This window comes from Gavia stellata, chromosome 4, assembly GCF_030936135.1.
Source record: "Gavia stellata isolate bGavSte3 chromosome 4, bGavSte3.hap2, whole genome shotgun sequence".
Taxonomy (NCBI): Eukaryota; Metazoa; Chordata; class Aves; order Gaviiformes; family Gaviidae; genus Gavia; species Gavia stellata.
In genome coordinates this window covers 40188780-40209235 of record NC_082597.1, presented here as the reverse complement: position 1 = coordinate 40209235, position 20456 = coordinate 40188780, and the positions used below count along the sequence as shown (strand labels likewise).

Below are 20456 nucleotides of genomic sequence, written 5' to 3'. Positions count from 1 at the left end.
AAATATATGGTTTGTTTTTTCAAACTTACCTCCAAAATTGTGAGGGCTACATAACCTGCTCTCAGCAAAGGCTGAGCCTGGTGTCGTCACACAGCTGTGTGCAGAGCTTTGGATCTGAAAAAGCACCAGTATCTCTATTCTAATGTTTTATTTTAAAAAAAAAATCTCAAAAAATGCAGGAATAAACGCACAGCTTTTATGTTTACTTCCATTTTATTGTGAATTTTTTAAATTGTCTAGCTCTGAGCAGTGTTCCCTGTTTCTTTTGGACTCGGAGGTTTTACACATGTTCTCAGCAAGCAACCCCGTTTTCTGTCTCGCAGCCGTCCCAGCCACCAAACCGAAGGAGCAGTGAGCAATAGCTGTGGTCATTTGTGAACTTTCAGAAAGGCATTTCTCAAGGAGCCTACACGCGCCACTTGAGGCACAGCAGAGCAGATGTCTTGCCCTCTGGTACGGCAGTGTCACTTTGACAAGAGCAAGACAATGTCTGTGCTGAGCACCTTTATCGCTTGAACTTTTCCTCAAATGCCACAAATGCTTCTGGGCAGTCATGAATGCTCGTGTTGGAGGGCATCAGGATAACTTTGGAGATGTGAAGTGGCTTTCAAAAGACTGCCTGGGTCTGCTGAGGGGACTGCCTTTGCCTTAGAGCCTCCACTGAATCGCTGATTCTCAGAAGGATCGAGATTGTTCATTTTCTTGCAAATGTAGCCCTTTGTTATCCCACTACATGAAGATTATTTTTTCCCAAATCCTCTGATCTCACAGTGTGTTCTAAGCAGACATTCATTTAGCCAACAGAGGTACAAAATGCAGCAACAAAAGGTCATCGTGACTTTTTTTGATAAACTGGAATAATGATTAAACTACAGTGCAGAGGATCCCTAAGAAATAGTTGTCTGCAGCTTAAATGTTTCATTAAGTAGAAATAATTCAAACAGAAAAAATACGTATCTGTGACTATAGACATAAGGTATATTGCAAAGTTATTTCTCTCCATATGGATTATTAAGAAAAATATGCCTAAACTGTACTCTTAAAATACTCTTACCTAGGCTTTTATGTTGTTCTGATCAGCAGGATATCTAAAGAGATTTATCTAAGGGACATGTCTTTGCCATGGATGTAAATTCATTATTATTTATGCTAAATGCATTTGGTTTTCCACACCTGTAGCCTACAGTGCCTTAACGGGGTGGGGAGTCTTGCCTTTAGAAGGTGCCACAGCCACTTAGAAATGGAAACAAATACAAAAACCTACTGGGGGCCATGAGAATATTTTCTTAAAAGTCAGATCACATTCCAGGGTAACTGCTTGGGAAAGGATGCCCTGTGAAATCTAGGAATGACATGTTCTCCACAGTGGTCCTCTGACAGGGCACATCGTGTTAAAGCAGTAAAGAAGTGGCAACTCTGAGATGCTCGTTCAGCAGGAACCAGCTCTTGCTGCTGGGATGCTATGCCCAGCACGTCCCGCCTTCTGTCATGAGAGAGAGTATTTTCAGTGTCTCTCTTCCACATTACAGCCAAAGATGACTGCAACATATCTTTGTTCTCCAGGCTTGACACTTGGCCCAGCTTCTCCATCCAAAACCAATTTTATGGCACTTGGGTCGCAGCACTCGCTGTTCTCCGTCCTGCTGCAATACTGGTCCCCAGATGCCCTCTCTTTTGTTCTTCTCCCCCAGGAAACCCTCCATACATCCTTCATACCATCACTGTTGCATGCCACAGTCACTCATCTTGAAGGGAAAAGACCAGTGAACATCCTATAGCCTATATTCAATTGATAGCTCAGAGCTGCTTTGCATTTGAAAGCAAGTGATAGTAAAGAGCTCTCTATTACCAGATTTAACTAGAGATCCAGAGGCCACCTTAACGTTTTGATATTGCCTTTTTCTCAATCTTCTGTTTGTTCTGCCTTTTGTTTTTCCAAGAATACGTGGCTCTCAGCAATCACATATTTTGGTTGTGTAGCACCTAATGCCCAGAAACCAACTGCAGATCGTTTGAAGAAAGTATCCTCCCTAGATTATGGTAAGTGTGGAAAATGACAGCAATGAGTTGTAGATACCAAAGTAGAGAGCCAGCTGCTGGAAAGGCTATTTCACCTTAAAACACTCTGCCAGCTTTCAAACCCAAATTCCGTGGCCAACATGCAAGTGGGACAATCCCCAAGAAAGCTTAAAACAGCAGCAGCTCAAGAAGCCAAAGTATGCAGAGGTGCCTACGCATGGAAAGGCTCCTCTCAGAAATCAGAGGTCCTGACCTGAATAGCAATGGGTCCTGCTGAGAAAAGGAGGGGAACAGTTTACACTGTCACATCTAAACGTTTAACATTGTATTTATCTCACTCATAACAAGTGAGAATCTTGATGGAATTAAATCCATGGCAGTTTCTTGCCAGGTTTTGGTACAGATACAGGAACTGCAGTAGCACGGTCGGAAGGCGGTCGGAGAACAGCCTTGGCAGGTTGTGATAGTGGGCGTATTAAACAGGGATTCAGACAAGAAAAAACCATAATGTAATGAAAAAGGCCCTACACAGTCAAGAGTGCCAGAGGCTGTAGTAAACACCGTTAAATTAGGAACATAAATAGTAGAACAGCTCAAGATAGCAGTTTGCCAAGTATTTGTGTTAAAGGTTTAAGATAAGTACTGGGTGGCAAGTTACACTCTGAAATTATGTATTTGGCACCCTCCAAAGTAAATCCCTAAAAGTGCCATTCATCTGGAAAGTCAGTCAAGTCTTGACAGGTATTTAAAACAACAATTAGATTACATCCAACATTTCCGCTGAAAGTTTCATGAAAGCTAAACATCTGAGTTTAAAAATTTGGTCTTCTGTGGTGTTTACTTTCCCGAGCCAATCCCTGCAGCCAGCACCAGCTGCACAGACAGCACAGCTGGAGCGAGAGGTAAGGCGCTGGGGCATCGGGGCGACTGTTTGGGGCAAAATCCAAGAACATTTATAGTGTGCGGGAAGAAGCAAGAAGGAATGTTTTCGGGGGGGAGCGAGCAGGAGTGTGGGTGAGAGAGGGAGACCTGTGCTCGAAGTCGTCCTGTCCGTAATCCCCGTCACCAAACACTCATTCAGTTATCAGAAACATTTCAGAGCCCTTGAGATGAATGGCTGGTGCCATGTAAACAGAGCCTTATATTGGGAAGACTGAGTTACTGGCAGGTCAGTGCACAGCAGGAGGAGACCAAGGCGGGCCCCTGTCCCTTGCAGTCCCGGCGATCCCTAAACAAAGAAAGTCACGGGATGGGCAACAGTCTGAAAGCCATGGTCGCTTTTGTGCCATCTGACGAGTGCCAGAAGTACCTCCTGGAAGACCTAGAAGAGATGCCAGTGGATAAAATGGTGGATCTGAGCGGGAGGCAGCTGAGGCGGCTGCCTCTGCACATTTGCTCTTTCAGGGAACTGGTCAAGTTGTACCTGAGCGACAACAACCTGAACCATCTGCCCCCTGAGCTGGAGCAGCTGCAAAACCTGCAGATCCTGGCGCTGGACTTCAACAACTTCAAAGCGCTGCCCCTGGTCGTGTGCACGCTGAAGCAGCTGTGCATCCTCTACCTCGGCAACAACAAGCTCTGCAGCCTGCCCCTCGAGCTCCGGCTCCTGCAGAACCTCAAGACCCTCTGGATCGAGTCCAACTGCCTGCAGTGCCTGCCCGAGGTGGTGTGCGAGCTCAGCCTGCTCAAAACCCTGCACGCCGGCTCCAACGCGCTGCGCACGCTCCCTGCCCAGCTGCGGTGCCTGCAGGAGCTGCGCACCATCTGGCTGTCAGGCAACCTGCTGTCCGAGTTCCCCCCCGTGCTCCTGGACATGCCTTTTCTGGAGGTGATTGACGTGGATCGCAACTCCATCCGGTTCTTCCCCAGCCTGGCTCACCTCCCCAGCCTGAAGCTGGTGATCTACGACCACAACCCCTGCAGGAACGCACCCAAAGTGGCCAAAGGGGTGCGCAGGGTGGGGAGATGGTCGGAGGAGACCCCCGAACCCCGCAAGCGGTCGGGGGCGGTGATAGAAATCACGCTCGATGAGAAGCCGTCGCCACCTCCTGCTGCCAAGCCCGAGCTGGAAGCCGAGCCCTGCTGATACTCGGCTGCCCGCTCCGGCAAAGGTGGCGGCGCACTCACGACGACGCCCAGCCTCTGCTTCTCCTTCGCCTGCTGGTGTCCAGGGAGTGCCATGCCGCCTGGCTAGTCTTCGGGAGTAGGTGCACTGGTTTAGACCTAGGTGACAGCAAAACTCTCTTTTGCAGACACCCCCTTTTGCACAGCACCCAGCACTCTCTCTGGAGCCAAGACTTCCTTCCTTTCCCCTCTCTTCCCATGCAGGGACCACTCAGAGTTTGCAGTAGAGATGAAGACACAGTTTAGAAGTTTTCCATGGGTGGACTGTATGTACAGACATGCTGCTCTTCACCCATGGGCTCGCTCTTCTCACCTCCACCTTGCTAAGCTGTCCAAGCCTCAGCTCTCAGGTGGGAGTCACAGCTTTAAAGTAACCCACAGCATTTGTGTCAAATGACTTACCTGAAACGCAGCAGCAGCTTGAAGGTTTCCCCGCCTGCCACATGGGAAGCAGTAGCAGAGCCCTGGCTGCACTATCAAGGAAGCAGTGCGTATGTACCAGCGAGCTCTCCTCTTACCGCTGCTACCTTCATCCTGGAAAATTAGTGATCCCTCTTGTTTTCTTATTGCCAAGCAGCATTTTAAATGATGGTGAGGAAAGCTAGAGGCTTTCCTGCTTGTTTTTATGTTACTGACAACGCTGCCTGTAAGGGCAGCTGTACACGCCGAGTTTTCATGCACTAGCAAAGGAGAAAATCAAAGCCTGACTGAAACGGAAAAACCACAAGAGCTGTAAAGGTAAACTTGCATGACTAAAACCCAGGACTGGGAGCCTGCTGCTCCAGGCTTGCACAGAAGCTGAGGCGAACTTGACTGAGTTGACTTCAGCTGGGTCTCTCTCCAGCTTGCAACGCAGACCAGCTCGGATTCCCTTGGAACTGCACCGAACCCTTTTTTTTTAAAGTATGTTTTGCTTTAATTGTGTAACACAGAAAAGAAATCCGGCTCAAAGTGACATTTTTAGCTTTTGATTCCATGGCACGGATCATTGAGTTTGGTGAAAGACAGTTTTAAAAGGGTGGGGAGCCCTTGGTGGCACAGAACAGCCACTTCCCTCTCCGCCTCACTCATCAGTGGAACTGTCTCACCAGCACAGCCTGCAGAAGCAGCAGTTGACTTCCCAGAAAAGGTTTGATTCCATGCCAGTTCGTGACTGCTTAATGTCATTTACATGCTTGAAAAAATATCTGGAAATATATAGACTCTGCTAGCACTCGCTGTCTTGTTAAATGAAGCCTGAATTTGGATCTGGCTGGCACCCATGTAGTGTGCTTACTAGTCATTAAATGAAATAAAGTGTACTAGCGTCTTGCTGAGTTAAACCATCCTTCTTTGGAATTAACTGAATTCTCTCTCTCCAAATTCTTTATCTAACCTTGTTCCAAGAAACCATTTCTTCCTACAAAACAGAATTATTGAACAGGACAAGAGGTTGGGGCTTTTTTAACATCCAAATTCACTGTTTTATTTCCTATGGAACTGATTGGTACTTGGTTTGTCTGAGGGTGGGGAAGGTGCTTTCACCTGCTTGTCAATGGTTTGTATTTAACACAGCGCTCTCTACACAGCATTGTCACTTCCAGAGATCTGAAGAGAGTCTGTTTTGAGAGATTGGAGGAGCATTCTGTAAACAGATTCTCTTCATTTCAGGAAACCTAAGGGAGAAAAATGCTTGCACAGACACTTTCTCCATTTCCAATTAATCTTCCTGCTTTGGCAGGCTTCCCCCGGTGTTTGCCATTTGCTGCAGTGTTACGCTCGTGAGGGCCAGAAGGGTCACAACGTCCAGCTGGCATCTCTCAACAGGCTCCCACGCAGATGGGGCGCCTCCGCTTGTCCCTGCTTACAGTCATCAAGAATCCATGTGAACACTGCTGCAGGCGTCATGACTTCCTTATGACCTGAGCATAAACCAGACCAATTAAGAAACACATGGCCTTTGCAGCAACCACTGGAATAGGAATAGGAAAGAGAGTACAAAGGCATGAAAAGGGGGGGAAAGAAAATGGGAATGCAATGGGGTCTGGCACATTTTCCACTGACTGCCCTCTATGGCAGTAATGGGTGTTTGTAAAGTCGGCCCAAGTCCAGTACGTTGTAGTCAAACACGCTATTTGGTCCAGGATGCTGCTCTCTCCCCCAAACTGCATCTTCCTCTCAACCCCCCTCAGCAGAACTCCTATCCACAGAAAATTTGTGGTGCAAGAAGCTGCAAAATCCCCCGACTTGTAGTTCTGGGCATTGACCAAGGTTCCTCTTCAGCTTCTTCTCCTTCTTTCATCATCAAAAAACGAGTAATACTCCAGTATCACTAGAAAAGGATAACATTTAACTTCAAAGCCTGTTTCTAGGGTCCCAACGCAAAACCTATACAGCCAGGAGTGTAATAAACCGCTCACACGAAATGCACCAGGTCAACCCGAAACAGCAAGCTACAAAGGCTTGAGAGGTTTCCCTTCGTGCTGACTGCCTGGTCACCGCTTGAAGCATCCAAGGACGGAGGATGTGCACTGCTGCTTTCCTAATGAAACTGCCCTTCTTGGTTCTCCACAAAGACAAATACAACTTTGATGGATTTGAATTTACTTTTTTTTATTTCTGTGTATTTTAAGTGGAACCTGGAGAGGAACAGAAGGAATAGGGTTGTATAAAACCCCTGTTTTACTTGAAAGTGAATCTTCCCCACAACACAGATCAACTGAAATAAGTTAAAACCAACTGAAGACAGTTATTTCATGCCATTGATGGAGATCTGCTCATCTCAAGCTTCTGTTCCACAAACTCACGAAAACTAGATCATTAAAAAAAAAAATCACTAGGTGAGATCTGGTCCACACATCCTCAGCTACCGAAGAAAATTTAACACGGGCGATGGTCTGGTACGCGTTTTCTGGGGAGAAAAAGAAAAATCAGAAAATTCCCTCCCACACTGACGTCCACCAGCCTCCCCACCCACCTTTATACTTAATTTTTAGTTGATATTTTGTATTCAGCGCTAGCTTTATCTCACAGCACAAAAGGCAGTATCACTTCAAAGCTAATACATCACCTCTGACCACAGTAAAAAAAACTATGATTCAAACAGTGCCAACTACCTTGTAGCAGGCACGTATGGGATAACCTGCCTACAAGTGGAATTCCTTCTGAAAACTTTTTAACAAACTTGGTTGTTTTAGCCGCAGATTCTATTTCAGAAGCAGCTGGACATTTAACTACAATTTTTGCCAAAAGAAAAAAAAGCAGCATGATCCCTTACATTTTGGTCAGCCACTTTTGCAGATGTTTTAGTACTATATACGACACATGACCTAAGATTAACTAGGCGTTGCTCAGGCACACTAATTTAAGCACACTGATGGCTCTAAAGGTCTGTTCACACTCCTAATGCAAAAAAATCATGTAACAGGAATGTCAGCATGTCAGGTGTCAGTCTTTATTTCAAGTATTTTTAGAACAAGACTTTCCTGCATAGTTACTCTTCCACAGAAGGAGGTTTCTCTATACCACTGTGACTGACCAATGTAGATACTCGGATCATACCTCGGTGCTGCTTTAATAATGTCGTCTACACGAAGAATCATTTCTGCTGCTTCAGCAGCACTCAGCAAAACTTGTCTCTTCACTTGGAAACTTTCTGTTACTCCCAAGACTGCCATGTCTCCAATGATCCCCTCTTTCATATCTGGAAGAAAAGATACATTAAGAGGTTGGGTATTTTTTGAGGAAGTTACAAACAGCTGACAGTATGGTAACTTACCTGCTCAAATGAACCATACTGATAGTAAGGGAAGTATGAAATAAAGTCTTTCACTTCAAGGCTCTGCATTTCAGCATAACATGTTGCAATTACATACAAAAAAATTATGAAAACTTTATACACCAGGAAGAGGAGACAAGATTCCAGCAGGACTCCCAGCACTTTTTCCTTAGGTGTATCAACTTCAGAATTCTTCTCTGCAACTTTTTTTTAAGGGTTTTTTTTTGGGGGGGGTGGGGGGGTGTTTGTTTGTCTGTTTTTAAATCAATGCCTTTCTTTTTAAGCCTAATATAACTAGACTCAATGTAAGTAATAAAAGTGGTTTTCACAGGTGGAAACCATCCCCTTCAAAACCAAAGCTTTTCACTCTCTTGGAAAAAGCCTGGTAGAATGATAAAGGAATGTAATATTGTATGTCTACGTTCTATGCAAAGCAAACAAAAATCAACGTATTCAGTTCTTCCAGCTGAATGTATCAGCGACAAACAGATGTGACCAAGTTTAATAATCCCCCTCCCAAACAGCAGTCCAATCACAGAAGTAATACCAAGCCCCTTACCAAGTCCGTAAGTAGTCTTCCCTTCACTGTGAGCGGCTCTGAGCTGAGCAACCAAATCCGCACTGTCATAGCCAGCATTATCAGCTATTATTGTTGGGATCTAAGGGAATAAACACAGGTTGTCTTACCATGCCCTTTAATTTAATTGTCTTAGGAGAAATGTTTTCCTATGGTCTTTCACTTCCTAAGAAAGTTTTTCTCTAATTTAAAATACAGGAAGGCAATTTTTTCTCAAATTGAGTCTGTTAGCACAGTAATAGTCTATAAACGTTTCTTGTGATACTCTCATTTCCTACTAAGATGCAATCGCCAATACAAGTCTAGAAGCTTATAGATAGTACCAGAGCACAAATACAATCAAATAGTACTAGAGTATCGACAGAACAGAAGGCTTGCTCTTTTCTAAATCAGTTGTCAACTGAATCAGCCAAGATTTCATGTGCTATTTCTGTTGCACTTTTAACCTTGCAGGTAAGGGGAGCAAGAACCAATTAGAAGAGGGCTAGTACATCAACATTCGGAATTCTGTAGCACGCAGAATTACTAACACACCAATACTTTTTTTTCTAAGAGAGAAAACAGTAACTCTTTCCCCTTTGTTCATCCAAGATATGCTGCTAAATTTCACTTTTACTTTTAGAAAACCAACATTTTGAAAGCTGATGTCAGAAGTTCGTAAACTTACTGAAATTTTATGTCTATTAATCCAGCAATCTGATTAAACAAACTTACCATTCGTAAAGCCTTAGCAAACGACTCCATTGCAACAGACTCTTTGCCAGGTGTTCTGATGGCAAGTTCTGCAACAGCATTAGCCATCAGCATCTCTGAACAACCTATTCATTGAAGACACACAGATGTTTTATATATGACTTGAACAGTAATATGAAATGTGTATCATGTACAAAGTATCTAATATTCACCTCCACCGTACACCGTTCTAGTGTCCTTCACGGTCTGGGCAAGAACACAGAGAGCATCATGCAAAGACCTCTCCGCTTCATCTAAAATCTGCTGTGTTGCTCCACGCAAAACTATGGTGCAAGCTTCACCTAGAAAGTGCAAATGCGAAAAGATTAAAAAAAGAAACCAACGACAGAAAAAGAGGCTATTGCAAAGTATTTGTAATGGTTTTGCTGTCACTGCAGTCAAGTTCTACATAGATCAATTCTGGGGTGAAAAGAAAGCATGATGACATTTCACAGGTAGAATGAAATGATGTACACTATGTACACTTTTATCAACGAACTGTTCCACAACACCTTGTTTAATTTAATAGAAAATGAACATTATCTCAAAACAACCCCTCGGAAACTTACAGTATTGGCATTTACAGAACAAGCTCTCAAGTTCTTGAAGTATGACAGGTTGCTGCTTTTCTTGTCAATTTAGTCTCCCATTCTTACAAGTGTTTATGCGTATGTTTAATGTTACGTAGATGAACAATTTCAACCATGAATATACATACATACATCTTTGCAGGATTTTTATTGAGAAGCAAGGCTTTAATAAAAATGGTTACATGAATCATTAGAAAATTCCTATGCCGCCCTGGTCACCGAACAGTGTTAGCAGAGGGTTAACACAAATGTTACAGCATGCCATTAGTGGTAAAAAACTTACCCATTGCCACTCCAGAGAAATGAATGAGTTTATCTTCTCCAATCATGACTTCTTCAATAAGCTTGCAGCTTCCTAGTTTTACTAGCTCAGGATGATCAAAGGTTGATGCAATTTCACCACCTAAAAATGTAGTATCATACAAAAATCAAAGAGCTCACGATGAAAGCATCCATTCAGTCAAGGTCTAACCAAGGGGGGGGAGATAAAAAAAAGCATCATCTTCATAATTTCCCAAAAATAAATGGAAATTAACAATACTGATAAGCCAAATCTTTCCAATGTCAGCATATGGCACCAGAAACCTTCTACCGATGTTGACAAGTCCTTAAAACACCTATTTTGTTTCACATCACAAGAACTACAATAGCTGTAATGCTTACAAGTTCTGTCTGGATTAGAGACTAAACGTTGATATTTGACAGTATTAAAATGTCAATCTGTTTAAAGTTTTAGCAGTATTTACTGATGAACTATTTATAAAATACTAAATCAAGTTTGTTACGTTTTTAAACTTGAGCCTGTGCCAGCATTCATTTTGCCTGCCTGACAATGGCTGAGAAGTGCTGGCCACCAAGCTCCTGAATCATGAGTCTCATGCCATGTTGTAGGAGTCATATATAGTGCAGCATTTGTAAACTTCCATATCATAAACAAAACGGATTATTACAAAGACCAAAATGTCCCTGAATGGAATATTGTTCTAGTACTTTGCTCTTTGCCTTAGAAAACCGTTTACATGTATTCACTCCTAATGTATGCTCAGTTATTAAATATCAGCTTGCAGCACTGCTGTAGTTGTAGCAGTACAAGGGAAGACAAGATTTGTAGTAGAGAGTCTGTGCTTACTAAAAGCTTGTCTGTTTTTTTCAGCTATACTATTTGATCCAGTGTGGTCTGATACGGTTCACTTGCTCTGCCTATAAAACTTGCTCTGAATTTGTCCCAGAACATATGCAATGTTCCTCTCAACCAAGTGTTTGCCTGTTATACACAACTGCTACTTCAGTTTTGCTAAGCTAAACAAGTCAGTATCTTTTCTCCCTGCAAAGCAAGTAATCCATTCTCTTGATCACTTTCATCATCAATTTTTTTATGATGTTCCAGTTAACTACCTCTAACTTCGGCAATGAGAATCATCTGTAGCATTCCAGATGTTTCATTTTTGTTAGTTACTAGGGTCACATTTACACTAACCACTACTAAAAATATCCAGGTAGTTCATGCCATTTGAGGGCCACCTGAAGTCAATGACTCAGACCCACATTTTTAACAAAGGATGACTCTTCAGTCTTCTCTGTTATTACAATCAAACAACAGCCATTTCTAACAAGATGGTATTAACTAACTTGTGGATTTATCATCTTATTTTTTCTATCGCTAAATTTCATCTCTTCCCTAGAAAACAAACATTTCAAAAGTTTATCAAGCAGGGACTTAACTGAAAATATTTTTTTTAAATACGAAAGAAAATTACTAACTGGCACTAACTGGCTAAATTATACTCCACAGTTAGCATTATGATCCTTGTATGTGTATGTGATCCTTGTATGTATGTGAATACACAGTTGCTAGAGAAAAAAAAATGTTTAAATCATTATGCAGGGAGGATTCAGAATCAAAACAGACATTTTACATGTGAAGTATAACATACTAAAGATAGAAACTGAGTTACCTGCTTCTGAAAAAATACTGACAGTTACCTAGCAGTTGGTAAATCAACAAAGTAATTTCAAAGTTTCTTATGGCCAGTTTCACAGGGCCCTCCATAGACATTTGTATTTAAGTACTGTAAAATAAAGCTTATTTGGAGTACTTTTCACATTCACAGATCTGCTTAATAGTAAAAAGTACAAACTAGGTGATCAAGCATTAACATTTACTAAAGATCGAAAAAATAATGTGACCCTCCAAGTTTCATGACAAGGCACTCTACATACCTGTAACAAGAGCCAGACGTTCTACACCAGCAAAGTCTGCGTGTTCAATAGCCATGACGCCAGCAGCTCCAAAGAGCTGTTCAGGGTAGTTGTAGATCAACTGTCTACAATTAAAACACAGGCACATCTTCTCATTACACATGGAACAAACCTTTTAATACCAAAGGACGTGTGATTCTCAGCAGCATGGAAATGGACAGATTTCTAAAAGCTACAAAAGTAGTCAATATGTGAGGCATCTGCCACACACAGAAAGTTACACCACACAGAAGCAAATACAGCTACAGGAAAACATACTAAGCTAAAAAAAAAGAAAAAAAATTCAAACTGTTACACCTCTTTGAAATACCCTTCCCCTGAAGACATACCATCAATGCAGAGGGGACCATATGCTTTAAATTCTAAGTCCTTTGATCCTAAGTGCCTGCTGGCCACTTAACTGCCTATTCTAGCAGAGTGCACTAGAGTAACATGTGAAGTAACGTCTTTAATTCCTTCACCAGTACAAAATCCAGACAGTAGACAACTCTCCGGGAACAATAAATGGCCAGTCTTGTAACACATACAAATAGCAGACCACAGAGAAGAGTATGCGCTCCCTTATTAATATGTATCCCACTCTCTCTAGAACAAAGTAATCATCTAAAGCTGAATGGTCAACGACCATTCTGGAGTGCTATGCCAAGTTATTTTTCCTTTCCAAATTAGAGATTTTGAGCGTTATAGAGATTCAGCAGGAGCTGGGAGATGCCATCTCTGTCAAAAAAGATGTTTCTAATCTATCTTCAAAAAGAGACAACTGGTGCTGCTGCGCACACACAGAGAAGATTCTTCCAACTCTGCATCCATATAGCCTTGGCCTTTGTCAAGCATCTCCTCTGCGGTATTTAACTGGCTAACACTTACAGTATCAGATGTGAAGTGGATCTGCAGTATGGCTATAAGCTGAAGTCAATTTTATCAGGGAATAAATATAGAAGTCAAGAGTCAATCTAACTGGAATACCACTAGCCTGGCTACAGTGACTGACCGCTACCTGAGCTTCCTTAGGGCAACTACCTGTGTTACAAGCACACCAGATAGCAGAGGTGGAGTTAAGGATTTTTTTGCATACTTCAAAGGATTCTTCCATCAATTTGCCAACAGGACTCCTGACCCTAGGAGTCTGTATTCGTACCATGTCCACTGGACAGAGTACTCATTTTACTTACACTAGAACGTGATGTATGTGAAACATGACATAGATGGAGGGACTAACAGATTTGCCAGTTTGTCAGTGGTTCTTAAAAGATATTTAACACAAATTTTGAAGGTGAGTTATAAGATGCACTCTGTCCTGAAAGAGTGAATCTTTGCTACTGTGGAAAACAGTGCTACTCTTACAACTCCTACCCTTTGGTGTAGTACTAGCTAATCAGCTTCCTAGTAGACTACATGACGAGCTGAACCAGCAGGTGTCAAGCTGCTCATACATATGGCAGTTTCACTCAAATGAGAATTACTGAAAGGCAGAAGCATTTTTCATCATGAAGAACCTGAATGCTTTTTTCACTGTGACAGTTTAAGAGAGAAGCGCACTACTAACAAAAATAAGTAACTTAGATTGTGACATCTCTTCAATGAAAATTGTTATCTTTTGTACTTTGAAAGATGTGTATAGAAGAAAAGGCTCATGACAGGGAACACAAAGGTCCCTCAAACACTCTTGAATTTGGAGCAGTACTCCAGCACCAGCATTTTAATGCAGGAAAAAGCATAGCCACTTCAATCTGAACTAAATGCATTCAGCAGCACAGACTCTTTCAGCACCAATTTCCCCCAAAAAGGGAGAATATGGATATGGGCAATGCTGCTGGTATTCCTAACTAAATAAATCTGGTAGTATAAAAGCATAGTGACATTGCTTCAACTGGACTGAAACATGGATCCCTGATTAAGTAACATCACTTCTTTCTCTTTAAAATAAAAAACCAAAACTGAGGGGAGGGGTGCATGGTGCATAAGGGGAAGCACAGAAGAAAACACTGGGCGCACTAAAGTGAATAAATTAAGCATTAGGTAGGATCATGTAATTTTACAGATACAAACATAAATAATGTTCTTCACACCCTACAACATTAAAATCTTGCTACTTTCTAACTGCATTATGAACTCGACCCCTTTTCCCAGAAAATACATACCTGTTAATAAAGCAGTTTATTCCGTGCTTAAGAATACGCTCTACTTTCTCCTTCATTTTTTCTTTTTCTGCCTGTTCTATTTCCGCTACCTTTGCTGTAGAGTCCACTCTAACGCGAGAGCCAAAAATCTAAATCAAAGAAAACAAAGAGTTCAGTCTAAAAAGGAATTCCATTTTCAAAAACATTGTTTCACAACAGTAGTTCTGTCACATACCTTAATCTTGTCTGTATCCATACCAGTATTTGCAATAAGAATCTTAGCATTTTCAATTCGTTTTGGCTGATTTACACCAATCTTCTTGTCGAGTAAAAAGCCTGTAGCAACAGATATTGAAAAAGGAAAACAATTCATTTACAGTATCACAAAAACTACTCGTATTTATTACTCAGTTTAATAATAACACAGCAATGTTTCCCAGAACAAATTTGTAGAGAGATATGTAACTTCTAACAGTTTCATTTCTCAAGCATACTTAGAGCCAACATACAAAGACTTACCTTCATCTAAGTAGGAATCAGCCAAACTTCCACCAAGTTTCTTAATGACGTGGATAGCCTCCAAATTACCAGAACCTTTCAACCTAAGAACAGCTTCTACAGCTAACTTGACAAAGTGATCTTTATGATGAGTAAGTAATTTTGATGAAAGAGTCGTTCCTGCAATGTTCATCAAGTCTTCACGGAATTTCACTTCATCATCACTAAAATAAAGTCAGGACAGTTAAAGTGGAAAGTCTGAAAGCCTTAACTATTGTCAACCTATCACTGTGAGTCTCTCCCTACTTCTTCTAGCCTCTATGTGTACCATGTTCCATTTTTGAGGAATGCTACACAGAATCCCTCCAGTGTCCCAGAATACAACCTTCTACTTGAAATACACATTCAATTAGGAGAACCATTGCATTCAGTTTTAGAAAGCCTGTGCTCTCAAAGTGACAGTAAAGAAAACAGTCACATTTAAAATCAGAGTATGAAATCTGAAATAACAGCTCAAGTATTTTTCTAGGGAGCAAATTATTCCTTGTATTTTGTTTCTGCACATCAGAAGTAGTTTTAAAAAATTTCATAAAGCTTCTGTAGTTCATCTAAAGAATCTTAACTGTTAAAATTCATAAGTTCAGCCTTTACACTACTTAAAAGACAGCAAAGAATTTCCCAAAGGTATATAATTCTCACTGATGTTTTCATCTTGACTGGTTTATAAAGAGTTACAGCAAATGTACATTACTAACCCATGATCCACAGCTGCTTTCAAAAGTGCCTCTCTTGAAGCTTTTGTGGCTGCTCTCCAGCCTGCAATGATGGTCTGAGGATGAATCTTCTTTGAAATCAGTAATTCTGCCTCCTGTTTAAATGAAATTAATAATTAGGTTTTTTCCCCCAAGGTACATTTACATTAACTAGGAAAGACACTTCCAAGTAATCAGAAAATTCTGAATGGCAGTAGAAACCAGAGAGCTGTAACAATGATATTGAATTCACCCTACTGGCAGCTTTTTTCCCCCCAATCTAGACAAATATGATCTGCCCTGGGAGTATCGTCAAGAAATGTTGATTAATTGAGAAAAAAAAAAAAAATCCTAACTCTAATATGAATAGCAACCAGACATACACTTCAAAATAGCGATCTTTCACTTGATGTTTGAGATCAGTTTCCTGTTCACTTACAGCTGCAACTTGAAGTGTAGTTGGGAAAAAAAAGAAAAAAATCTTCAAAATCCCTATTTGCAAGGAACTTGGCAAGCTGATGGATCATTTCTCAGATGCTCTTGATCACAGTTCCTGGATCTGAGATCATTAGATTTACTGGCACAGCTCTGCTAACAAGAGCTCCTCACTTCTGAAGTCTCTTTCACAGTAATTTCAGATTTAGAGTTTGCCAGTGTAAACTCTGTATGCAGAGTTTAAAGAAACAGTATGAATTCAGGTCTTGTGCACACAAGAACAGAATTTAACATGCCTTGGTTTTTTTCTCATTAATGTTACAAAAAGGATTTCAGAGGACTGAACCTCACAACTAAGCAGTGCTGCATGCTGCCCAGTGCAACATCCAGGAAGCGACCTGTGACAGAATGATATTTCTGTTTCACATGCATAATGAAATAAGAGAAAATAATTTTCTAAAACATACCAAATTAAAATACTTGTGAATTTATAAATAATAAAATAAGGACTATAGCTTAAAATAAATAAAAAAAATGATGACACAATATCTACGGGGTTTTTTTTACTGTATCAATTTCAACAGCAACAGAGCAAGGTATCGCTGTACTTTGGGAGTCCTCTTCATAAACAACAAATAACACATCCCCTATTGATATCACAGGAGTATACTGCCAAATAAAAACATATCTGAAAAACTGTAATACATCACCCTCAGTAATTCAGCTGCCAGAACTGTGACAGATGTAGTTCCATCACCAACTTCATCATCTTGAACCTTTGACATATCTAAAGAAAGAAGCTGCTGCATTAATGTTTTGATTCAAAATACCATGCTCCCCAGTACCAGCTTTAAATACCAATATGTTTATCTCTCATTAGTTAGGAGAAGAAAAAAGAATCTTACTCCTCAGTAGTTTAAAGAGGTCACTCTATAAGTCACAGAAAAACCTGAGATACAAATCAAATTCAGCATCCTTCAAATTCCTGCTCTTCATGTGCAACCTAGACACCAGTTCCAGTCTCGCAATGGTCAAGAGCTACTCCCCTCATTCCTGAAGATGGTCACCAAAAGAAAGTAGGGCCAGATAGAAGCTCTAAGGTATACACACAAGATTATAATAACAAAGTATGCCCCATGAACTGTTCATAAACAAGGACGCAGCAAACACGAACTCATCAAGAAATCTGACACCAAATTGTTCAGGGTCCTGCTTGTCACTAGAACTGGACCATTTCCACACTAAGACAGTTGATCACAGAGGTAAACTCTGTCCAGAGTTCAATGTTGATTAAGTAATAAAAAGAGATTTAAATCAGGGAGAACATCTGTACCCCAGTAAATTTCTGCTTCAAATTTTCCCCGGTGAAAAAAGAGGGGCACACAGCTGTCTTTTGCCCCTTTTGACTCCTGGGACAAACCAGGGTTGAGGGAAAACAACGAGACACCAGAACCGTTTTGCAAGAGCAGCATATACCTCAATTTTACTTCTGCAGAGTTCCACAAGTGTGCAACACCTTGGCCCCCTTACTTCAGGAACTCTGCTCCCCCTCCCTTCAATTTTTCACATTATTTGAATACTTTTCTAAGAACAAATTAAAACCACATAATAAAGTTACAAATTAAGAAATGCCAAGTACTCCAATGACAAGCTATTAAAAACTCACCAACCAAGACCTTGGCAGCTGGGTTGTCAACTCCAATAGCTTTCAGGATGGTTGCACCATCATTGGTAACTGTTACCGTGCTATCTCTTCCAGTACTCAAAAGAATCTTGTCCTACAAGATACAAGATTTAGAATACTGCTTGAAAACACACTGTAACTATTAAAACTAAATTAACAGATATGACCACTGAGAACTTGCAGCTGTCTTACCATGCCTTTAGGCCCCAGAGTGCTCTTGACCAGGTCACCGATAGCAATGGCACCAACAAAGGATGACTGAAATGAAAGCAAATATACCTTAGAAAAGGATTTATTTCTAGTTTAATACAAGAAATAGATGCTTGCCCATAACTTCCCAGGGGACATCTTAACCCAACCCTTCCACAGTCACACTCCTTTCAGCAGTTTGGGTCCAAGTTTCTTAACTGCTACATTTTGATAACCATATCAAATGTATTTAATTCTCACAGAAACCACAAAAGCATGTCTCACAGCCAAAAGAAATGCCTTCAGTCTTCTGAGCTAAGGTATTTAGTTTTTGAGCACTCATGAGGAATTACTCTCATCGTTAGTATAAACAACACTCCTCTTTCTGTTCACAGACATGCAACAAGAAAAAACGACGAGCCAGATGAAGTTCCACATCACCATAAAGTACACTTAACAGCAGAAAAGACTAAATTTAATTACCCCAAGTATTACCAGTTTCTTAGAGAATTAAACTTACCAACCGAGCTGTTTCTGCCTTTTCTTCATCTGCACCTGCCTTGAAAATGTTCACAGGAGCAAGGGAAATGGACGCCTAAAACAGAGGTAACACAAGAATATTCCTTTAGCTTTAAATGCTGAATTTGTATACCCCATTTGGTTTTAATAAGAAGCATATTCAAGATAGACTTTTAAGGAAGAGTCAAGGTGAATTTATCTTGCAATCTGTTAATCACATGAAAAGATTACAAGATCGATTGCAATCTACTCCAAGAGACTGAATACCACATTGTCTGATAAAATCTATGAGCCTGAAAGGCCGTTACCAGTACCTTATTTAATGTCAATGTTTGTGTTGCTGTTCTGCATGGCTAACCATCAGATCCAGACAACCCAAAGAAAAGTACCACCAGCAGAACCTAAAAAAATCTAGTTACTGAGCACACTGTGGCTTTATTATTTTGATATTTGTGTTGAACCCTCATCTTTTTTTTTTTTTCCTTGCATTTCCAGGCAAATTAATTATATCAGTAATGAATACATGCCGTTAAAGACTAATACTTGCAAAGAACTCAAGCCTTAAATGGATCAAATCCCAAAAGAACAAATGTATCGATCCTCTTAAGAGAGTTCCGTGACTTTTTACGTCGCTGCGTGATCAGCACACAGTTTTTCCACCAGTTTCGTGTCCGTTCCATCATCGCTTTGACAATAAAAATGAAAAGGGTGCAGTAGGAGACGCCACACGGCGCGAGGGCAGCTTCAGCGGGTCACCACGAGCCGCCTCTCACGTTCGGGGACTCGGTGCTGCCTCCCCAGGCCTTTTTGGAGACGAGGGGAGGGAAGAAGCGGCCTCCCGCCCGCCTCCACCATGTCAGCCATGCCGCGGGCGCCCGGCACGGGCGGGCCGAGACAGCCTCTCCTGCGGGGCCCGGGCGGGAGGCCCACCACGGGACCGGGAACCACCCAGACCTCCCCGCTGCAGGCTCGGCCGCTGCCACACGGCGGCCCGGTCTGGCCGCGCCCTGACGGACCCTGCTCGCGCGCGTTCTAGAACCTTCCCGGCCCAAAGCGCCTCCAGCCACCGCCAACACCGCCTCCGCCCGCCGGGCAGGGCGCGAGGCCGCCCCCACGCGAGGGCTGCAACCGCCGCCGGACAAAGCGCGGCGGAGGGGCGCGACCGCCAGGCCCTCGCACGCGTGTCTACGGGGAGGGCGGCCGCCGCCCCGCCCTGCCGCACCCCACCCTCACCCCGGGCGACAGCGCCGCGGAGCCGCGGGCACCGCCGCCCCGCCGCTCACCATGATGCCGGTGCCGCCGCCGCCGCCGAAATCCCGCCAACCGCCGCCTCCACCAGAGCACCAGCACGCGGCTCCGCAGCCCCCACCGAGCTGCTGGCGGAACTGGCGTCAGAGGAACCGCCGCTTCCGTCGGCGCGCGGCATTCTGGGAGCCGTAGTCCGTCCTTCCGGAGGAGGCGGTCCTCTGCGCCGGCACAGACGATGGGGCGCAGCGTGTGCCGCGGCGGGTCGTGGCTCTGCTGTGCCCCGGGCCCGGCTTCCTCACCGGCTGCGCACGGCAGGCATAGCCCTGGTGCCGGAACTTTCTCTTTTTTTCATGAGTTACGTGACTTGGAGGCCTGTTGCCTCCTCCCCCGTTCTGTGTAACGCCGGCCTCGTGCACGGCAGCACCGGCCCTGGCTTTGCCCGGCAGCGCGCAGCAGCACACCCGCGTTCCCCCCAAGAGCCGCCATCTAGGCGCTTACTTCCCACTGTACTTCTATACCAAGTTATTTCTGCCCAGCAAAGGGGCTGGCAGTTTCCCCAGTTTAATGTCATCATATTCCTGGAGGTCAGCTCTCAAGCCGGGCAAAGCATTCTAAATTGCTGCTCCCGACCTCCCGTGCCCCTGCCAGACCATCGCAGGTATCTGCTGTTGTACCATCCACCTTGCCACTTAGAAGCAGTGCACAGGAGATATCCTGGCACAATCCCACTCAATACACTCCTAATTTCAGTGTGAAAAAATTGGTAACTAGTCTCTTGGCAGTTGTGCAGATGTGTGAGACCACATGCAAGCCTCGTTCTGTCGCTACTTTTCCACACAAAAAGCCTGTTAGTTACCTGGTCATGTAAAAAACAGTGAATTTGTTTGTATGACTTGTTCCTTAAGAATTAATTCTAGCTAGTATTTCTCCTCTTGCTGCCAGATACAAATCTC

At 42.7% G+C, this 20456-nt stretch overlaps 2 protein-coding genes across 2 annotated transcripts; one reads left to right on the top strand and one right to left on the bottom strand.

Annotated features, from left to right (window-relative positions):
• The first annotated feature begins 3223 nt into the window (after nucleotides 1-3223).
• On the top strand, nucleotides 3224-5444 carry LRRC10 (leucine rich repeat containing 10). The gene has a single exon (XM_009813122.2). It carries the CDS (start codon nucleotides 3269-3271, stop codon nucleotides 4103-4105), a length of 837 nt encoding a protein of 278 aa, XP_009811424.2. The 5' UTR covers nucleotides 3224-3268; the 3' UTR covers nucleotides 4106-5444.
• Nucleotides 5445-6720: 1276 nt separating this feature from the next.
• On the bottom strand, nucleotides 6721-19602 carry CCT2 (chaperonin containing TCP1 subunit 2). Its single transcript, XM_059816344.1, has 16 exons — nucleotides 19539-19602; nucleotides 18257-18331; nucleotides 17740-17805; nucleotides 17530-17641; nucleotides 16574-16650; nucleotides 15432-15544; nucleotides 14698-14900; nucleotides 14414-14514; nucleotides 14200-14327; nucleotides 12020-12123; nucleotides 10083-10202; nucleotides 9383-9511; nucleotides 9192-9295; nucleotides 8460-8559; nucleotides 7684-7825; nucleotides 6721-7033 (listed from the first exon to the last, which is right to left on the bottom strand). Exons 1-16 carry the CDS (start codon nucleotides 19539-19541, stop codon nucleotides 7003-7005), a joined length of 1608 nt encoding a protein of 535 aa, XP_059672327.1. The 5' UTR covers nucleotides 19542-19602; the 3' UTR covers nucleotides 6721-7002.
• Between the last annotated feature and the right edge of the window lie 854 nt (nucleotides 19603-20456).